Genomic DNA, 22227 nt, shown 5'->3' on the forward strand with positions numbered 1-22227 from the left:
GTGGTACCTTTTTCTTGCTCAGGTTTTATTTTACGGAACAATGCATTTAAACATGAAGTGATGCTGCTGTGTATGTGGCACTGTCAGCTAATATGGTTCTGGTACACAGCAGCCAAAGGCGAATATATTGATTTTTATAAATGATGATGAGTAAAGTAGATCTCTCTTTCCTGCCTGCGCTGAGCCTACGGAGCTGTGTAACTGATATTTGCCCGTTGCAGCTGTATTTCTGCACAGCATCTGTTCAGGATGCTGGCTAGGGCTTTAGGCTGATCTTGGGTTATATATTAGGGCTCCTCATATCAGTTGCTGTACTGCTATGAAAAGATGTATAGTACTGCATTAATGGATGATGCTCCCGCGGCCTGAATCAAAGTTACTGGAAAGATGTTTGGTAAGGATAATCCCCAGCAAATTGTATTTCCATTGTTAAGGCAAATGAATACATAAGGATGCTGCATTTTTCTACGTAAACGGTTTCCAATCCCGTATGATTTCTCCCAAGTTGTCTAAGAGGAGTGCTAAACAGTATACACCCACCTAAACCCATGCTTTGCCACTTATAAAGCTGACTTCATCAGCTGAATTACGGGATTTACCTGAGTAACCCAGGGTTGAAGACACTGCCATGCCTTGCTCAGTCCTCAGAGCCCAGAAGAGACTGTAGCGGGTTGCGGAGCTGTGCGCCCCAAGACCAGACTGACCCATGGGACAGAAATGAGGGGGACAAGGATGTGCACAACTGAAAAATTTGGTGGTTACCCTTTTCACTGATTCATCGCCAGTTTGGGAAAACATTTTTGGTTTTGCCTTCTGAAGAAGAAACTTCCGTGACTTTTTCTCGCTTGCTACTCAAACTCGTCAAGCCCCAGTCTGATGGTGCTGGGAGACGTTGCTGGAAGAGGGGCCACCAAAACCTCTCCCCAAGCCGTGGATGCCCCAGTGCCTGCTGGAGGGACTAACAGTGGAAAGTAGATGAAAGCCCCGCTTATCACCAGTCCCATTTGCTTGTGACTTGACCTAGCCTGACCTCCAGGGCTGTATTTAAGTAACTTGATCCCTGCTTTAGTCTTGTGGTTGCCCGATAGGGCTGTGTTTTATATACTCTGCTCACGCTCATCAAACAGATAACGATGTGTCAGTAATTCTGACTGGGATGAACTCTACCAGGAATTTTAATCATCTTGGTTTCAGCTGCGACACATCACTTTGTGGGGATAAAATGCAAGGAATGGCAAGAATTTTTTTGGGGGGTGTAAAAAAATCTTATTCTTCTGATTTGAAAATATGACCCTGAGTTTCTGAGTTGAAATTTTAGCTGCTGATGCAAAACAGAATTTTAAGTGACCAGCATTAGCCTCTTTTTCCCCCCTTTCAAAACTAATGACAAATTTGAGCATATGAAGAAACACTTATTCTCCATTTTCACCACACTTTCTGTCTTATTTTTTGTATCATTAAATACTGCAGAGCAGAGGAATCAGACATGTGGCCAATTCACTGGGAAATTAAAGAAATAACTGGGATTGCTTTGACTCTTCCAGAGTTTGTATTGGAAGCAAATTAATTTCAGATGCAGTGAGATACTGTTCTCCATAGGCAGCAAAAGATAAGGTATTTAAAAGGTAAAAATGGGGAGTTTTTCTGCTACTTGAGTGGTAACCGAGCACCTAGATAATCTTTGTGGAGTGAGAAAAAAAAAATTAGAGCTTTAAGAAACTCACTGCGGTGATTGTGCAAAGAAAGATTTCAATGAAATTTCTTTCTTCGATGATTTATTCACAGTATAAAAAGAAAGTGGTAGACTAAATGAGTCACACACCAGCTGACCATTGTGAATGTAGTGAGTTTAAATGGTTTGGATAACCAACTGTAGGAAAAGAAAATGTAAATAAATACAGAACGGTTGTTAATTCCTCTTAAAAGGAAAATCATGTTTTCTATTCAATGATCTTCCCATTTACATTTTGCTAGAAAGATGTTAAACAGAGTGTACAAAAGAAAATTATTTCTTTAATTAAAATAGCTTGATGAATGCTTCAGGCTTTCAAGTCCCTCCTAATGACATCAGATCTTTTAACCTTAGGAGTCCTCCTTTTTCCTTAGCTGCCATTTCAGGAGCTCGTGCCTGGTGGGGCTGCAGAGCTCCCCCCAGGGCATCCCGAAAATCTCACAGCCACAGGCTTCCCACGGTTTCCCAAAGAGCCTTTTCCATTGCTTACCAATCTTCAGCATTCAGAATTAAGAAGAATCTGGCAAATTCGGTCACATTGCTGGAGGGGAAGACCCAGCTAATTTGGGCCTGTTGGGCAGGGGAGGGCTGCCAGGGGTTTGCCGACAGCGGGCTGGGGGGTTTCTCTTCCCTTGCTCTGACCCCCAGTGAACTGCAGGAGTTTCTTACCTTCCCTTTCCTCTCAGCTGGTAGGATTTTTTTCCACCTCCTAATGTATCTGATTCCGTGATGGCTGAATGCACAGTCATGTGGATAAGAGCTTTTATCATCAGTTCTGTTACAAACTCCCCAGGTCCAGGGGATTACAATTGGAAAAGGGAGAAGTCTTAAAATTGGTTTAAATGGGTTTTAAAATGGAATTCAATGGGTCAGAGCAAGGCAATAGCATTGTAAAGGTAAGAGAACTTGCTAAGGAACCTGTCAGTAGCTTTTTCAGGTGTATCTGCTTTTAATTTTTATTTGCTAAAATGTTTTTGGAAACCCTGCTCTGTAGACAGTCGCAGTGACAGTTATTCGAGATGTACCTTAAACCCAGCTGCAGTACTGTTAATTAAAAAGTGCGTGCATAAATAGCTGGGAGAAGGATCTGGCTGGATATCTCAGCCTCCCCACTTCGCAGAGGTGTTTGCCCCCCCGCCGGACTCCCCTCTACTCATGATTGCAGCTAAATGACTGCGATCCAAATAGGAGAGCTCCACCGGAACACGTTCTCTCTTTCCTTCTCAGTGAATTAGCAATTACCGCTTGCCTCTGTCTTGTTGCATGTGTGTGCCCTTATTACCCAGACCTTTTATTTTTTTAACTGCCTCTCAGATCCACGCCTATTGAAAGTCAAAGCAGAAATTTTATCCCCGGCACAATCTTCTGCATCCTGTTGCATAAGGGCTTTTTTTTTTTTTTTTTTTCCACTTTTCTTTTTAATTGGAACCGGGATTCTAATTGAAACATTTTGAGTGAAAAACGTTCCTGGACATAAATGGACAGCAAAGGAGACGGAAATGGAATTGCTGTAACTTTAATGAATGTATTCAGTTTTATTATTTCAAAAGTAGTAACATAATTGCTTTTTCCATTCAGTGGCTGAAGAAGTTTTCACCAATAATAAATAGGATTTTAATGGAAATGGCAGAAGTGGTTATGGACGGTAATAGCCACTAGAGTGTTTGCAGTTTTCAAATTAGATGCACGTAATTGATCATAAAAAGAAAATTTCATTTGTTAAAAATCTCTGGAAACATAGCGAATGTGTAAAGTTAGAAACGATGCTGCCACAGGAATTATTTTCTTGTCATATTTAATAATCAGGATTTAGTCAAGTTTTTAAATGTGTTGCATAAACAAATAATATATTTGGAAAACATACAAAACTGTGTTTAAAAACTGTGTTTGAAAATATCAGTGACTGCATCACTTAGACTTAGCAATTGCATCCATATTATCCAAATAGTCTTCCCGATTCATTGCTTTTCAAACAGATTTTAGCGGTGGAAAATGAACCAAGGATACCGATAAATCACAAAATCTGCCTTTCTTTCTTCCTCCGGGTCTCCTTCACCGTGTCCTGTCTTCTCCCCTCGCCTAGGCCAGATGGTGCGTGGGCGTTCGGTGGTCCTGCGGGCAGCGGGTGAGGGCAGACCCTGCCCGGAGCAGCTCACCCAGTACAGGAGCTGCCCGGTGAAGCCCTGCTACAGCTGGCTACTGGGCCCGTGGTCTCCCTGCAGAATCCAGGTATGGCTTTCTCTGACGCTACCCAAGGGCTCCTCGGGTTCCCCGCGACCGGGGTTTCAACGACAAAAATCATCGTTACGTGGCAGAATTGATTGAGGCTGCTGTTCGCGGGTCGGAGGTGTCTCTGTGGCCATGGAAGGCGCTGGTGAGATCTGTAGGAAAGCAGGGGGAGTTCAGGAGCGGTAAACCTCTGCACCTCAGCTTCCAGCCATCAGCAGCAATTTTTAACAATACGAGTTCAAGTACCGCGAGCTTATAGAGGTATTAAAGGAGATTTATGGAGTAAATGTGCTTGAGTGGGTGTAGTCATGGTGACCTATAATTTAATTATATAAAGTAAGTCTAACAAGAAAACAGATACGCTAGATTTCAAGAGAGCTTAGTCTTTTTTATAATTTTTTTCCTTTTTTTTAAAGTACTGTATAGCAGGTCTTTCCCCACAAGGTCTCCAATACAATAGTGTGAGTTATTGTATGAAGTGCTGGTTTCTACTTTCTCCTTAGCCTGGCTATCTTTTTAATGATCTAAAAATGGCTGGATTCACTTGCGATGTGCTGTACCTATGCTCGGCACCTCTGCTCAGCACTGGACCTCTCGTTTTTTCACAGCCAGTGACTTGCATCAGGCTTGAATTGACTTTTTTCCCCTCTAAGCTTTTTCTTCTCTCCTTATCTGTTAAATCACATTTCCAATATTAAAACATATTAGTCGGTAACCCAGTTTAAGCAGAGGCGAATCTTTCACAGTGAGGTTTCTTGTGCAGAGTGAAGACCACTCCGGCTGCTTAAAACCGGCTTTTCTGAGATGGTGGTGGGACAAGTGTGGTCGGGGTGGAAGAGAGCCCTGTCTGGTCCCAGGGGACAGCCCCTGTGTGCGGATCTGTGGCTGCTTCTCCACATTACACCATGTAGGAGTTTGAAGCCAATAATGCACGTAAAGACACATCCCTTGTGTTTTCTGCTCTGCCCCCTACCACGCTGTGAATGCCTTGAATACCTATGTGGTTTCTAGATGCGGTAGATGGATGTGTAGTGAATAGTGCGGATGGCAGAATAGATAACCAGAATTTTCCCAGGTTTTCACAAATGAAATCTGGAGCGGGACAGTGTTTGCATAATGCAAGATCAGAGAAACAGCAATATATTTGTATTTTACATAATGAACAACTCATTTCAACTAGGTATTTGAATATGGTCCTTGTATGTACCGCAGTCAGTATTTATTTATGTATAATATAAATATAACAAAATTATAACATTAACTGATATTTTGTCCAGCTAACGTAAGCAAATTCTGTTAAACATTAGGGAAGAGACCTTCAACCGTAGGAGCTAACACAGCTGATAAAAGCATTAGTAGGGAGGCTGAATTAATGCCCTAGCATACTCCAAGTAAATAACACACCATGCAGATTAAAAGTGTGCACATCCAGAACACAGCTAAATTTCAGCTCAGAGCAAGTAATCACAGTCTCCCCTAACCCAGATATGATCCCACGCTTTCAGTGAGATAGGGCCTGCTTCTCTCCTTAAATTACTGCAGTGTAGCTTCTCTACCCTTTGCTTTGTTTTGGAGAGGAGCCATTTTATTTGTGTTCGCTTCTCTTTAATGAGGTGCTTAGGAATTAAATGTAGCTCATAAATACAGGATGATTTATTCCTGTGCTTTACTGGAGAAGAAACTTAAGCTTACTTTCTAAAGAAAGCCTTCAGAAGTCCTGTTTTCAAGGATGCTTTGTGAAAGAAGGTGAATGCATCCTATGGTAAGACCAAAATGCATATTGTGAAAGTGTCTTCCTGTAATAATATAAGCAGGACAATTAATTATAAGGCTAAAATATCTTTTCCTTGTATTATGAGATAACTGAGACTGCATTTCTTAATTGCAGAAGGACTATTTTATGCTAAATTGACTCCATGTGACTAATTAGAAGTGTCTGCATGTTTAGGAATAGAGCCCGCTAAGTGTTCTGTATTTACACATGTCACAGGCACACCTCCAGCAGGCGTGGGGCATTTCTGCTGCATTCAGAGGGATGCAGAACTTGGGAAATGGGGTCAATACACCTAATCTTAAAGGGTTACATTGCATTAATAATTTTCTTACTGGAGTTGAAGTGGTTTACCCTGATTAGCTTAAAAAAACTAAAATAGCAGTGGCTGACACTGTTCATATGTAAGTGAAGTAGCTAGACATTATCAAGCACTAGCTGTCTGACATTCATAAGAAGACTAAGAACCCTTCCTTTCTAATGTGTTTTAAAAGCACTCCCTTAAATGTGGTCATGCAACGCTTCCTCATTAGAGAGAACTTTTACCCGATTAAATGCTCATCAACCTGTGAAAGCATTGCCCAATCAAGTCTTTACCTAAAAGAATTGTGAACACACATGAACCCCAGTAAAAGCTGAAAAGGGAAAACTTTTCTTAAAGGCACATCTGGGCAAAGCATCTCATTAGGACTGTTATCTCTTGTCTTATTAGTGTGTTATATATGGAAAATAGCAGAGGGTGATGTGAGAGAAAGTTTGTGCAGATGCTGCCTTATGTTAGTGTGTTGCTAAAGTCAAAAGATACCCGGCTGTCAAAACACAGTCCTGGTGTAAATCTTCTCCTTATTTTACTGGTGGTCAGTTGGGGTGAGAGGGGTGATAGGCGGAGGCTCCAGGTGGGTACTCGTGGAGGGGTCCCTACCTCCAGGCTGTATTTAGGGAACCCAGGATGCGTTCTGCATCCTCCATAGGGTCAGCGTAGAAATTTTTGCAGCCAAATGGAAGGAATCCCCTCTGGAAGTCAAATCCTGCATATTTCTTGCAAGGAGCTCATGACTCGAGGCAAATCCTGGTTCTAGGCAAACCTCAGATGATCACATCTTCCAATGAAGAGCATTTACAATACAGATTTGATCCCCCGAGTTTTGAATATGTGATAGTTTCCTTGGCAGTTCTCCTCTGATTAGCAGCTATTCCCTTCATCCTCAGTGTGCCATTACTGCAGTGAACTTCCACTGATTTCACACCTATTAATTAATCTTCAAATGTATAATTTTGGGGGCATGAATAATTTTGAAGATGATAAGGATGTTAATGCAGTGCCCCTGCATTGCTTATGACCTTACCAAATATACCAAAAAACATCTCCTACTATAAATGACAGGATGACATTTTATCTTTTAAGGGTGTTCAAGTGATTGTTAAAAACACATTGCTGGTCTTGAAAAAAGCAGGCAAATGGAAGCCACTGTTAAAAAGTGAACCTTTATCTTTGGGATTGTTTGAGAGTTCATGGTTTTTATTTATTTTCTGTTCTAAACATTGGAAAATATGAATGTCTTTCCAACATTGCATGATAGAATAATGAAGAATGTTGCATGTGGACTTTTATAGTGGAGCCTGCTGTATCAAAAAAATGTGTTGTTTTCACCTTTTTATTTTTATATTTATATTAATATCTCAGTATTCATATAACTATTTTTATATTGATACATACATAAATACTTATATATTGTTTATAGAAGAATAAGTATCTTTTTAAAAACTTTTTTTGTCCTTTCCAGTCATTTAGTCATTCCTTGAGCCATTCTGAGCCGGAAATACACTGCAGTTTGATTAGTGCCCATTTCCCTTGAGAATTTTCTCCACATCGTCTTCTGTTTCCACTAGCCATTTCTAAGAGCTCTAACCCAATTGACAGCTGCATGAGTTATTCACACCCCATTAATCTCAGACCGCAATAGAGGTTTCAGCAGTGAAACAGTAATTTAGAACAGTAAGTTACATACTGACTAAAGTGAAACACAGTGTTAAAAAATTGAAATCTGGCTGCATATAGTAAATCTACACTAATACTTCTCTAAGATGCTTTCGATTAGCAATGGCTAGTTATACTCTTATTTCCATTTCATTGTGGGTCTGCAACAGAAGGGATGGAGAGAATGAAAAAGCTACCAGGTGTGTCCAGGAGAACCATTCTTGAGATTCCTGCTAGCAAACCCACTGCTGAATGAATGCACTCAGTAGGAGCCATTCTGTTCTGCAGATGAAGTCCATTATTTTAAAAGAATCCACTGTCAAGTGATCCAAAGGAGCACTTCCCTTGGTTATATAAGAGCAACGTTTCATCCTTCTTCTTGAGTTTTATTTACTGAATTTTGTAAAGTGCCATTTCTGCAAGGCTTCAGGCGCACATTCATAAAGCATCACGCAGGTTTAAGGTGTGCACCTCAAACATCATTGCAGCTCTGTTTTTCAGACGAGAATGAAACAATTCCATCCTCTAGAAATAGCCTCGGTGCTTCAGCTCTTACAGCGTCTTCAGTCCTTGATCATCACTTTAGCCAAACGGTATTGATTTTCTGATAAAGGAAGTCTTCTTCAGCCAGTAGGTTGTATTTCAGAACTGGGCTGATGAGCATGGAGTGGCTCAGATGGAGCGTTCCATTGCTTGTTCAGATGGGATTCAGCGCTAACAGGTGATGGCTGACTTTGGGTGATGTTTGGTAGAGTATGTGACACGGGTTGGTGATCTATGTCTACTCCAGAACCAATAGCTGCCTTTAATAAATGTCACAAACAGCCTAGTGTGTGGTAACCCTTGCAGTCTAATTAAGTGTGCTGGAGGATTTTTGCTGTTGCAGAGTTTAAACAATGTAAGTGATCCTTTTGGGCTGTATCGTTAGAGGAGGTGAGTGGAAATGTCCGTTCTGTATGAGTAGGCTCTGGTCTTGGACTCTGTAGAGAAGCCAAAAATGTCTGTGTTCATGTAGCTGGGCACTAATTAAGAATCAGTAAATTCACTAGCTCTAGTAAAAGGCATGAAGCTCTGGCCCCAAAGACAGTATTCATTTTTTATGGTACCCACCTCTTCTCCAACTTTGGCTATGATACACTTTTCTATGTGGCTCTGACCTGCCTCTGAGCTTCTGTAGAGAAGTCTACAGAGGAGATCTCCATCTTCTTCCCATAAATGGGGATACTACCGCAGTCCAAAGACCAAATCTGTATCTTTGAAGTCTTTTTAGGTGGAATCAACTGCGTTTCTTCTGTCATCTGCTAACTTCGGCAATGTGTGTCTCCGTTCCCTTCTATCGCTTTGTAGGGTGGACAGTGTGGAGAAGGATTGCAAGTCCGCAACCTCACATGTGTAGTGCATGATGCATCTGTTTCTGCTACGTCCAAACCAGTAGAAAACGCGTTATGTGGTGAGCTGCCATCGAAAGAGAGTGTGCTGCAGTTACCGTGCTCTGTGCCTTGCCCAGGTAAAGTCTTTGGAAAGTCATGGTGCATTTCTGCCTGTGATAGCTGTCTGAGATGGAGATGCTTCTGTAGCTCTGAGTACTGTCAGCTGTTGTAGTAAGAATCTGTACTTCAGCAGATCAGGTAAATGCTGTTCCTGGACCACCTGAAAAAGACTTCTTCTGGTTTTTGAGAAAATGAGATTCCCCATGAAGCAGAAAATCTGAACATTGCATACCACTGGGTGATAAACTGGGGGTATTTCACTATTAAAGTTGTTGTATACTTAGGTTGTCCTTATCCTTTAAGGCTGATTCCTTTTGAAAACCTGATTTATTCTTTCAATGTGCAGGTGACTGCCACCTGACGGAGTGGTCAGAGTGGAGCTCCTGCGAGCTCACCTGCATCAATGGCAGGAGCTTCGAGACAATGGGGCGCCAGTCTCGATCCAGGGCATATATCATCCAGTCTCCTGAGAACCAGGAGAGCTGCTCTGGGCAAGCGATGGAAACACGACCTTGCTCAGGTAGTGTGGCCACAGCGCTGCTTCCTCCCGTTGAAGAGTTTATTCTGGCTTTGTTGCAAGGTAAAGACTAACTGGTATTGATATTGCAGGAGGGAAGTGTTACGACTACCTGTGGAAAACCAGCCTTTGGCGAGACAACGTACGCACAGTGTGGTGTCAGCGCTCAGATGGAATAAATGTCACAGGTATATCCACAAATTGCCATGCACGATTATGAATGAAAAGTCTCCATTCACGTTTTTCTTCTTCTGCATCAGTTGCTCAGAGGGAAGCTGGAAATCCTTCCTAACTCCTCCAGAATTTCAGTTCAGATTTGTGTGTAGGAAAGACAGATGGGAGCTCACCAGCCTTGCTGTCAGGTCAACATCAGGCATGTATTACATGAGACTATTTGGGCGAGTTACCCCTACTGTTGGGTTGGTCATAGGAAGAAATGAGTGTATATATACTAAAGGGCTGCTTGGACTGGCTTGCACAGCCGTTAGTGCAACCTTCCTGTAACTGTGGAGAACAGAAGAGAATATCACACGTGTGGTAGAGAGCCCAGCTTTTGTACCTATTCTTCTATTCAACACCCAGGAATCTCAAATCACTCAAACTGTGAGGTTCCTGCTGTTGCTGTGACCTACAAATTCTGCGAGCGCAGGATGAAAAGGGAAATTCACGGCCAGCACTTTGAAGCTCCACGAGAGATTGGCAAAGGCAGTAGGGCTTGCACATCCGTAGGATCTCTCTCAATATGCACAGGGTGAAGGAGAATAGAGTAGAAATGGAAATTAAGATGTTCTTATCTAGTTCTATTTATAATGACTAGTTAAGATAATAACAAAAGTTTTATGTGCAAAGGTTGCCAAGTAGTTAAGAACTCATTAACATGTTTTTATTCCTATAGAAGCAGAGACTTCCCCAAGTGAGGATGGGCAAAAGCGTTATGTGGATTATGTCTTCTTATATAGATAAGACATTAATGAGAACACAGAAGATCTGCATCTAATTCCTGATTCTGTCCCCAACTTCCTATGTGGCCTGTGGCAAATTGCTTAAATCTGTATATCTCTGTTCTCCATTAACAAGATGGGTATGATAATAATTCCCTACCTTGTTAAGGCAACTTAATAAATGCAATGCCTACAGATATTATGCTAATGTGCTCAATAGACTAGTATTTAACTATATAAAACAAGCAAGCAAGCATTTCTTACATTACGGTGATCCAAGTCAAAAACAGTTTAAAACATGCCCTTGAAGGCACTCAGTATTTTCTTTTACAGGAGGGTGTGCTCTTCGGACAAAACCTGCAGAAGTTCGGCACTGCAGCCCGGCCTGCAGAAAACCATTTTCCTACTGCACACAGGTAACTGCTCGCTGCAGAACATAGTTGAGAAATTAACACCACAAAATCCATTCAATTAGCTTCTGTATCTTAAATGCATTCCAGGACCTAGAAAATAGTTTAGTGTGCCCACGGTACCACCTCGAGGAAGTTGTGGGAATTTCAGTCTGAAAGGAAACCTTCAGAAACCCACACAAATGAATGATAGACTATTTATATGGTGTTGCAAGTTTGGTATTGTTCCGTGGAGGGGTTTTGGAACCTCTTGGTTTAATTTTCGTTGAATGGTATTGTACTATGCTGTAGAAAATGGACTATTTAAAACTTCTGTAAAAGAGGAGATAAAAGAGTATGTCCGCTTCTACTCCTCCACGGACACAGAAAGCCCCTCTGAGCGTAGGGAAGCTGGAGCAGCCTGATCCCCCCACCCCCATACTGCCTGCGAAAGCAAAACCTGGAACTGACCTTTTTTGCTGAAAAGTTGAGCATCTGCAACTCTTGCTGAATGGTGGAGCCACTGCCATTTCTTTGCCTCTGAGCAAACACAAGCCCAGAGGTTATGCATGTCCCTTCCTGCAGCACTGGACTCCAGAGTAAGAGCTTCCCAAAATGCCTTATCCATGTCAGTACTGTGATGGAGTATAAAACCCAGAACCCTTCAAGTAGCCAGGGGCAGTTGGGGTTTAGATATTTATATTTTGAAAACAGCCTCCACAGCTCTCAACTTCATCTGAGGAATTGCCGTAGGAAACTAGCTCATGGGCAATTGAATGTGGCTGAGAGGAGGGTCATGAGAGTGCTCAGAGCCTACAGAAACATAAAAATGGTGGCTAAGCATGAATTTGTTAGCTATAAAAACTCTTGAGACTTCACCTTTTGTCCAAAAAAAGATCAGGATCATGTCTGTCAACAAGTGTGGGATGTTGTGGCAACAAAACTGATGTCAAGAGTTAAATTCTTATCACAGAGGCTGTAAATCAATTGCCTGTTTGGATCATAACTGGGAATATCAGACCCTCAGCATTGTAATCATAAGATAATTAGCAAAGGAAAACAATCTAAAAAAGCTGTTTTAAAGTAGAAATCCAGAAAATGGTGTATCTATTTAGCAAACCACAGACTTCTAAGAAACCTCTTGAAGAAACTGCTTAGACTGATCCAGGGCAGTGTATATTTGGCCGTAAGAAAGAAAGCTTAATTTCAGATATCCCTGTGATTTTCTGGAGTGGAAATACACGGGAAGGGTTTGGGTCTGAAGTGGGATTTTTTCTTGTTTGTCTCTTCTAATGCCCAACACTGCCAGAGGGAAAATAGTTATTGAGGAGTTTGGATCAAGCTACAGATGCCTGTTACTAAGCCTGTTAGGATGAAAATGTTTGTATGTTGGGCTTCTCTGTAATTACTGACTCTTTTTCAATGAATTCCCCAAATCTGTTTTGGCTCTTTGAACTGACATGGGTTTGTGGGCACCAGTTCCTGTCTTGTTTGGTTTGGTGGTGGTGAAGTTGCATGTGCAGGATATACCTTGCAGTTTCTTCATAGTTTGCCTACAATTTGCACTGTTTTGTGAGAGGATACTATTTGGTTTAATACTGAATTCCCTTTTATCACCTAGAGAGGAGTCTGCGGTTGTGAGCGAGGATATACAGAAATAATGAGATCAAATGGTTTCCTGGATTACTGCATGAAGGTACCAGGTTTAGAAGATAAGAAAGCTGATGTTAAGACCATTGCTGGAAAAAATAAACCTGTCAACTCAAAAATGCATGACATTTTCAAAGGATGGTCTATTCAACCTTTTAATCCAGGTGAAAAACTTAAATATGAATGGAATAAATTGTCTTTACAATGTTTCTGTAGAAGAAAGGTACAAGCTTTGTAGATCATAACATCAGAGACTGTGTGTAGGAGCTGCAGAGCACTTCCAGTTTCGAACTCGCATGCCATCTTTCATTCCTTTGTGCCTATACAGAGTAATCACAATCTCTTATGTTGAGAGATAGCAAAGACAGAATGAAGCAATAATATTTTACAAAAGTATACTCATATGTGATTTGGGGGGATGCTTAGAACTATTATCTGATGATGTTTCTAGAAGTAATATGTTTGGACCAGGAAAGATATTGATCACTAGCGCTTGAGAAGATTCAGAGCAGAAAGTACTTAAGATTTCATTAAATAAAACATTCGTTGTTTCTTGCCATATTTCAAAAGTATATGAAAAAAACAGAGTAGAAAACATAGAGTTTAAAGTGTTGAAGACATTAAAAATCACCCCATAAAAGGCAGGCAAGGTGCTGTGCCCAAGCTGTGCATCCCAAGCGGATCTTTGACTTGCACACCATAAAATGCTTCCCATTTGAAACCGCGTGCTGGATGTGCCCAGACTGGTCCACAGGACTGGTACTGTAGCTGTAATAGCTGATTACCATTTTGACTGTTATTTTGCAAGATTAGTTTATTGAAAATAAATTTCTAAAATGCAAATAGGACTTTAAAATGGGAGACAAAGGTGTCAGGTGCATCAAGTTTTACTGAAACACATTACGTCTCCCCATATTCTCCAGTGCAGTCTTCCCCCTCTTCTGTAACCTGACATTGGATTTGTTTCCTATTAGTTTGTAATGAACACGAGCCTTTAGAAAACATGTAACGAAAGGTTCTGTTACGGGATTCAGGGAGCCATAATTCTGTCTGATATATGTGATCACACTTTGAATGTTACATTTACATATTTGATTTGCATACAGTAGTTAACCTTTGCGTTGACAGTCTCCGAGCTCACAGAGCTCAGTCCAAAGCCTTTTAAAGTTGGCTGGTTTTCAATCAAATCCATCACCCAGAAGCCCACGCAATTCACCAGCAGTTTGAGTCACAGGTTTGGGGTTAATTGCCTTTTTGTCAGCATCCGTGGCCCTCTGTAGGCTGTCTTACTTAGGTGTCATCTCTTCAGCTGGTACCTTTACGGGGTTAGAAAAAGGGAGAGAGGTGTAGGTGGATGCTGCAATCCTCTCTTTTTAAATCAGCATTTGAGGCTGCAGCCCTGAAAGCTTGTGGTGGGCTTAAGCTCAGTGCAGCATCTGTGAGCCAGTTCTTCTCCAGGGACTACAAGACAGAAATAGGGACTAAGGAGCTTTTACAGAACATGGTTTTATTTAATTTTAGGGCAGAAATGTTACAGAAACAATATATGGGAAAGGAATAAACGTGCTCCATGTGTGCTAAGTGTATCACCAACCCCATGGCATCCTGCAGGTAACTCTTTGGTCTGTATGAGCCCTTCAGACCCCAGCTCAAGGCTGGTGCTCTTCAAATCACTCCCCTTTGTCTAACTTCTTGACAAAATATGTAATTACTCCCCTTTAACAGGCTCTCAGGCTTACTAGTCTGGGCATTTGCAATAATTACTGCTAGCTGAGCCAGGAAACCGCTGTTACCTACCATTACACTCTTGATAGCAGGCCTATGGTGAATGCTCCCTGTATGGATGGCATTTACTGCCCTTCAGTACCGTAGTCCTTGACATTTGTGTATGTCTAAAGACTTATATCTGTCAGTAAAAGTATACGTGCCTTTCTCCATTTAATTTGTGATTTCCCTTCCCATTTACAGTTTGGAACACAAATTTTATTACGATTTAATGAGGCTGATGTTTTTGTTCTTTTAAATGCTCTGCAGGAGTGCACAGAACTGATTTCAAATCAGGCTGTGTTTTTCCTTTCTTTACCACACTCTGGGAGGCTAGAGTTCAGGTACAGAAACTTCTTTCAAGTTGAGAGGCAATTTAAATAGCATTGTTTAAATTGTAGGATGACATGGTCCAATGCCTTTATGTTGGGGATGGAGAGCATAGCTGCCTTCATAGCAGACATGGTGGGATGCCTTTTTGTGGCTGTGACAGTCCGTTTGTAAGACTGCTAAATGTTTCTTGGCCATCTCCAGTTGAGAGGGCGACAAATTTCATACCCAGACTTCAGCAAAACAAAAAAAACAAAACAAACCCAGACCTGATGAACGGAGCTCTTCTCACATGGGAGATAGGGTGTAAGTGTTTTGCAGACAAGAGCAAATCTGTGAGAGGTACTCAGCCTTTCCACAAAGCCTGGAAGAAAAAAGAGAAAGAATGGGTTCTGATTAAATATGTTTTCCTTTGAAAAAATTCATCATTCAAACATAAAATGTAAAACAGGCTCAGTCATTGTCCATAAAGTAGCTCCCCACTCGCATGACTGAATTTGAAATGGCCTCTGTCAAACCATGTCTGTGGGCACGGCGCAGGTTCATATTCCTGCCTCCAGCATGTATTAACAGCTCTGTTGATGTGAATCAGCTCAGACTACTGCTGCATGGAAAAAATACGATCACTTCTCCCCACAAGGAAAGCTGTACAGCCAGAATGGAACAAGAAGCAGAAATATTGATCTTATAAAAAATATTATTATTATTAATGCAAAGCTTGTAATTAAGGACCTGTCCAAATAACGTGTTTTGAGACTTTATATCAGAAAGAAGTGTTTCAATACACTCGAGCTCATATGTGCATGGAGGGGTTCCTGCAAGGGTCACAGAGAGGGTCCCCTGTCGTTGCAACCCACACAGTCCTATCAAGAACCTTACTTTGTCTTAAAGCCAGTTATGTCTCCTGCTCCTGTGGCCCAACTAGAAAGCTCTTGCACAGCTTTATTCCTCTTACTATTACAAAGCACATTCTTGTTTGTATTCTAAGCTGAATTTATTCCCTTTTGTTGCCCAAGTGTTTTTCAGCTCTAAGTAGCTTATTCACTTGTGCTTGCTGGTGTTTACCCCAATTGACCCCCAAGTATTTATGGAGGAATGTCAGTCATCACTGGTCTCCACTTGGACATCGAGCCATTGACTGCAACTCTTTGAGTGTGACCATCCAGCCAATTCCTTATCCACCAAGTGGTCCATCCATCAAATCCATGTCTCTCCGATTTAGATACAAGGACGTCATGTGGGACAGTGTCAAATGCTTTGCACAAGTCCAGGTAGACGACGTCGGGTGCTCTTCCCTTATCCACCAGTGCTGTAACCCCATCGTAGAAGGCCACCAAATTCGTCAAGCATGATTTGCCCTTAGTGAAGCCATGTTGGCTGTCACCAATCACCTCCTTATTTTCCATATGCCTTAGCATAGTTTCCAGGAGGATCTGCTCCATGATCTTGCTGGGCACAGAGGTGAGACTGACTGCCTGTAGTTCCCTGGGTCTTCCTTTTTTCCCTTTTTAAAAATGGGGGTTATGTTGTCCCTTTTCTAGTCAGTGGGAACTTCACCGGACTGCCACGACTTCTCAAATATCATGGATAGTGGCTTAGCCACTTCGTCCGCCAGTTCCCTCAGGACCCGCGGATGCATCTCATCAGGTCCCATGGACTTGTGCACCTTCAGGTTCCTTAGATGGTCTTCGAACCTGATCTTCTACACTGGGCAGTTCTTCATTCTCCCAGTCCCTGCCTTTGCCTTCTGCGACTTGGGTGGTGTGGCTGGAGCACTTGCTGGTGAAGACCAAGGCAAAAAATCATTGAGTACCTCAGCGTTCTCCATATCCCAGGTAACCAGGTCTCCCATTTCCTTCTGGAGAGAGCCCACGTTTTCCCTAGTCTTCCTTTTTTCACTGACATACCTCTAGAAGCTTTTCTTGTTGCCCTTGATGTCCCTGGCCAGATTTCCTTCTGTTAGGGCTTTGGCTTTCCTAACCTGATCCCTGGCTGCTTGGACAATTTCTCTGTATTTCTCCCAGGCTACCTGTCTTTGCTTCCACACTCTGTAAGTTTCCTTAATTTGTTTGAGTTTGTCCAGGAGCTCCTTGTTCATCCATGCAGGCCTCCTGGTGTTTTCACCTGGCTTCCTCTTTGCTGGGATGCATCGCTCCTGAGCTTGGAGGAGGTGATCCTTGAATATTAACCAGCTTTCTTGGGCCCCTCTTCCCTCCAGGGCTTTATCCCATGGTATTCTACCAAGCAAGTCCCTGAAGAGGCCAAAGTCTGCTCTCCTGAAGTCCAGGGTAGCGAGCTTGCTTTGTGCCCTCCTCACTGCCCTAAGGATCTTGAACTCCACCATTTCATCGTCACTGCAGCCAAGGCTGCCCTGGAGCTTCACATTCCCCACCAGCCCCTCCTTGTCCGTGAGAACAAGGTCCAGCACAGCACCTCTCCTCATTGGCTCCTCTATCACTTGGAGAAGGAAGTTGTCATCAACGCATTCTAGGAACCTCCTGGATTGCTTACGCCCTGCTGTGTTGTCCCTCCAACAGATATCGGGGTGGTTGAAGTCCCCCATGAGGTCCAGGGCTTGTGAACATGAGGCTGCTGCTACCTGTCCATAGAGGGCCTCATCCGCTCGGTCTTCCTGGTCGGGTGGCCTCTAGCAGACCCCCACTATAACGTCACCCATCCCTGCCCTCCCTTTAATCCCGACCCACAGGCTCTCGGTCCGCTCCTCATCCATCCCCAGGCAGAGCTCCATGCAGTCCAGCTGGTCATGGACATCAAGGGTGACACCCTCTCGTTGTTTCCCCTGCCTGTCCTTCTTAAAGAACCTGTATCCTTCCATTCCAACACTCCAGTCACAGGAGCCATCCCACCACCTCTCTGTGATGCCAATAAGATCACAGCCCTGCAGGCGCGCGCTCATCTCTAACTCCTCTTGTTTATTCCCCATGCTACGTGTGTTTGCAGAGGCATTTACGTTGGGCCCCCGATGAAGCTGAGTGGCTGGCTGGAGTGGCTGGAATTCTTTTGTGCTGCTCTTCAGGTGCTTTTTTACTGACCTGTGATCCCTCTCCAGGCTCTGGGCATCTGTTGCTGGCAATGGCATCAAACTGGTAGAACTGGGATGGATAGAGGTTCCCCTCCCCTGGCAACTTTAGTTCAAAGCCCTCTTCACCAGCTTGGCAAGGCTGTGACTGAAGATGTTCTTCCCCTTCTCTGACGGATGGACCCCATCAGCCTCCAGTAGACCAGGTTTCTCAAAGTGAGTCCCACGGTCTAAGCAGCCGAACCTCTGGCTGCGGCACCAGTCCCGTAACCATTTGTTGATTCGACTGGCCCTTTCACACCCCTTCCCTTTGACTGGGTCAATTGATGAAAAAACTACCTGTGCTCCAGAGTCCCGTACTGCTGCTCCCAGGGCTCTGAAATCCTTGATACTCCTCAGACTGCTCCCGGCGGTATCGCTGGTGCCCACGTGAAACAAAAGCAGTGGATGATATTCGGTGGACTGTAACGAGGCTTGGTAGTCTCGGTGACATTCCTGAGAGAGCCCTCGGTAAGGAGCACACCTCTCTAGAGCGTGTCGGGTCGGCAGACGGGTGCCTCCATACCTCGCAGAAGAGAGTCGCCTACTCCTACCGCCCGTCGCCTTTTCTTAGTCGCGCTGGTTGTTCCGCGGGGAGCAGATGGGGCTGCCTTCCTCAGCCCCAGCGTCTCTCCTGACGTGACGGGTCTTTCCTCTTCAGTCTGCAGAGCGGTGAAACGGTTCTGCAAGGGCACCTCAGGCTTCGGGGGAAGTTCTTGTCCTCCTGCAGGTCCTTGCTGTTGCAAACTTCCATTCTTCTGCATTGTTGGCCCCCCCTCCCTTCTGCGTGTGCCGGTGGGGGAAGTTTTGGGCTGTTTGGCCGTGGGCTGCGGGTCCACTGCAGACCGTGCTTGGAACCAGCTCTCTAACTCCTTTCTCAGCCTCCTTGATGCTACGCAGCCCTCTCACCGCCTCCTGCAGCTCAGCCACACGTTGCAGGAGGTCCTGCGCCTGGGCGCACCTTTTGCAGGCAGCTCTGCTGCCTGTCCCGGCCCCAGGAGAAAGGTTTGGGCGGTCGTGCCCCTGCTCCTTTCCACGGGCAGGGGCCTGGCTGGGTTGTGCTTCTTGTGCTGCACCATAAGCCCAGGCTGCCCGTAATGAACTGCAGGAGCTCGGCCGGAGGGGAGGTTATGAAATAATGCTGCTTTGGAAAACTGAGAGTAAGAGTTCCGTTTCAGTTTTCATTGAGGAAAATCTACACTCCTTACTAAAGTTAAGATTTTGTCTTTCAAATGATTGAGTTTTAAAGGAATCTATTTTTCCTGTCAAAAATGTGGGGTTTATGGATTGTTCCCAGCCAGTCCTTGGCTGTGTTTCCCATCAATGATGCTACTAATTTTGCTTATTATGTGCTTTCTCTTTACTTAATGTCTTAAGAATTTGTGTATTTTACAATAAATTTTTTTATTCTCCCTTTTTCTCCCTCTGTCCTTTTTCCTCATCTTCCAACAGATGGCAAACTGAAGATGTGGGTATACGGAGTGTCAGCTGGCGGGTTCTTCATCATAGTTTTCCTTATTTTTACATCCTACCTGGTGTGGTGAGTACGGCATGTATTTTGTCCTTAAATAAAAGCTAGTTTGCTTTTATTTAAACAATCCAAAATACATCACAATGCTGTGTGTTGCAGAGATTTAATCCTCAAGGCTTTAGGAAAGCATGGAACTTTGATTACTCAATCGCCTTCATTTGGCCCCTACCTCAGAGTAATTAAAACCCTCCAAATTGTAAATGTTACTGGATGTAATTGTAAAGAAGTATGGTGGCCGTGCAGGGAAGGAATTCTTTTTGGTTATCAGTAGACCTTTATATTTATTCAGACTTCTGCTGGGATTAGAATGGGCTTTTTATTGTATTCTTTAAAAAAAAGATAAAGTAAAACTGAAAAAAGGCAAGGAGGCTGATTGGATCGAGGAGCTGGCTTCCGCTCAAGGAAGGACTAAATAGAACAGGGGCATTCAGTTGGAAAATGATGTTTGACGTGGGAATACAATAGAGATCTATGAAATCATGAATGGAGTAGAAAAGGGCGCTAGGGAATTTTTATTTCCCACAATATAAGGAGTAGGAGGCATCTGATGAAATGATCGTTTAAAATAAACAAAAAATTTTATTTTTCACACAGTGCATTATTACCTTGTGAGCTTACCGCTGCCGGGGACTGTGCATGCCAGGAAGATAAATGGATTCAAAGATGGCATAACAGTTCACGGGAGATTGGGTCTCTTGGTGTTAATTGTGGTTTTCTGGATGTACGCTCCAGCTCAGGAAATCCCTAAATAGGTTTTTGCAGTGAATACATCAGGTGGAAACATGTCCTGTGTCTAAAGCTGCTGTTACCAGCCACTGTTAGGGATAGGGTACTGGGTGTACTGAAGCCCTGGTCTACACCAGTGCGTCACTGCTGCTGGGCTTTACTGGTGGGGAAGATGTCAGCCCTCCTCCAAAGCAGCGGTCGCCCTGGGCAGGGGTGGTAGCCCTGGCTTGACAGAGCTAGTGTTGTGCTCTCTGTTTTGAATATTTGGAAAGGCGCTGCCACAGATGCGTCTTGGAGGATACAAAGGGAGAAGTGGCCAGCGTCCATGTGTCTTGCCATGCCCACAGCTGTCGCTGAGGACCACGGAGCTAGCCCTGGCTTTACAAACATTAACGGTGCAGCTGCCCCAAACCCTGTCAGATCAGGGCAGGCAACCAAAGAGCCACCACCTGACAGCATCATTGCCCTCTTTCTTCCAAAATCACTTTAGTCTCTCTCACTCAGTCTTTCTCTCAGGCTCTGTCTTCAATTGAAAGCTTAAATAACAGTGTTTGGATGCTGCTTAGGAGATGCAGCTTCCTTATTTTCCAAGCCCTGTAGCTGCCATTTCTCTATGGCTTCACAGTGGAGCATACAGAGGATTTTTTAAATACATTATGTAGTTCTCCATCACTCGAAGGCTGGTGAGGAAGTGTATTTCTCAATAACAATTATTGTTACTTCAATACCGTGCCAAAGAAAAAATGAGAATATCCCACTCCTAGACAGTTCATGTTTCAATTTTTCTGCAAGGGGTTCCTTGTTTTGTCAGCTGTGAGAAGACATGGGAGACAAATATGCTTTATTTCCTCTCCAGACGAAGAGCACAGTTGGCTGCCCGTTGTCAGCAGGCTGTGTGTCCGTACCACACACAAAATAGCACTCAAGCAGGTCCATGTGGTTTTTCTGGGAAGTAGTTGCTGTACTGCAGTGTCACCTAGTTGCAAAATGAAATAGCCAGCGTGGGAAGTTGGTTTTTTTGTTGAAGTTTGGGGTTTAATGACGTTTCTGAGCTTATCACAGTTTATAATTTTGTCTCCTGAAATATTTTTCTTGCAGCAAAAAAACCAAGCAGCATCAGAGCACTCCTCCACAGCAGAAGCCTCTAACCTTAGCCTATGATGGAGACATTGATATGTAACATAAAAAAGGAATCCAAATGTAGACATCGACTGCCTTAACTGCTTTCTTTTTTGGAACTCTCCGACTTCTCAGTTTTTTGAGGAATCTCCTGATGTGTAATATACTGGGCAGAACAGAAGTATCGCAAGCTTAAAATTTTGCCACCTCTTTATTAAAAAAAATGGAGTCAAAGACTTGGATCTTGTGAAACTTTTCTGAAGAGACCAGAAAATACATCTCTTCCTGTTGAGCAATGGGAATAAAAAAAAAAAAAAAAAAAGAGAATCTACAGACGTCAAAAGGAATTAGTAAAAAAAAAGGCATGACAATCCTGAGGAAAATGTGACATTTACTGTAAATGACAAGTTTGACACAGCATCATTATGCACTATATTAGTGCAGAGTTCTTTATTCTTCACATATTTCAACAATGAGTTTTCTAGTGTTTACATTTCGTTCAAAGACTTTAAAACCAGATCATGTATTTTAAGAAATGCAAAGAAGAATGAGTTGAAGTGTCTGAAGTTATCAGGTTTTTTAAAGTTTCTTCCTTCTTATCCTGTTTTCTAGTCTGGAATATGATTTTGCTTCATTTCCACCTACAGGACAGAATAAGGATTGTTATGAAAAAGCATAGGTGGTTTCTTAACCAAGAATATTTTTTAAAGAGTCGAGTAGATAGGTGTTTTGATGAATGGCTAGAGGATTTGATTGTTTAAAAAGTATTTTAAATTATATTAAACCATGTAGATACATTATGGCCAGTTTAAATTGTTATTCATTTTAATTAATACAAACTCTGCTTTTGTATTTAAATTTTCTTATCTGAAATATTTATAAATTCTTTTTTTGAATTTAATTACCTGACCTCATTTAATATACATCAAACACAAATGCAGTTTGTAGAAGGTCTTGCTTTTTTAAATGTTTCAAAACCAC

General features: G+C 42.8%; 1 protein-coding gene across 1 annotated transcript in view; it reads left to right on the forward strand.

The window, feature by feature from the left end:
• Positions 1 to 21484, forward strand: part of THSD7B (thrombospondin type 1 domain containing 7B) — a 334900-nt gene extending 313416 nt beyond the window's left edge. Inside the window, exons 22-29 of the mRNA XM_075028934.1 lie at positions 3816 to 3961; positions 9058 to 9217; positions 9547 to 9720; positions 9810 to 9905; positions 10992 to 11074; positions 12669 to 12861; positions 19323 to 19410; positions 21226 to 21484. Coding sequence (XP_074885035.1) covers positions 3816 to 3961; positions 9058 to 9217; positions 9547 to 9720; positions 9810 to 9905; positions 10992 to 11074; positions 12669 to 12861; positions 19323 to 19410; positions 21226 to 21307 — 1022 coding nt within the window. The 3' untranslated portion in view covers positions 21308 to 21484. The remainder of the gene's footprint in view (positions 1 to 3815; positions 3962 to 9057; positions 9218 to 9546; positions 9721 to 9809; positions 9906 to 10991; positions 11075 to 12668; positions 12862 to 19322; positions 19411 to 21225) is intronic.
• Positions 21485 to 22227: the final 743 nt, after the last annotated feature.

This window comes from Buteo buteo, chromosome 5 (assembly GCF_964188355.1).
Source record: "Buteo buteo chromosome 5, bButBut1.hap1.1, whole genome shotgun sequence".
Taxonomy (NCBI): Eukaryota; Metazoa; Chordata; class Aves; order Accipitriformes; family Accipitridae; genus Buteo; species Buteo buteo.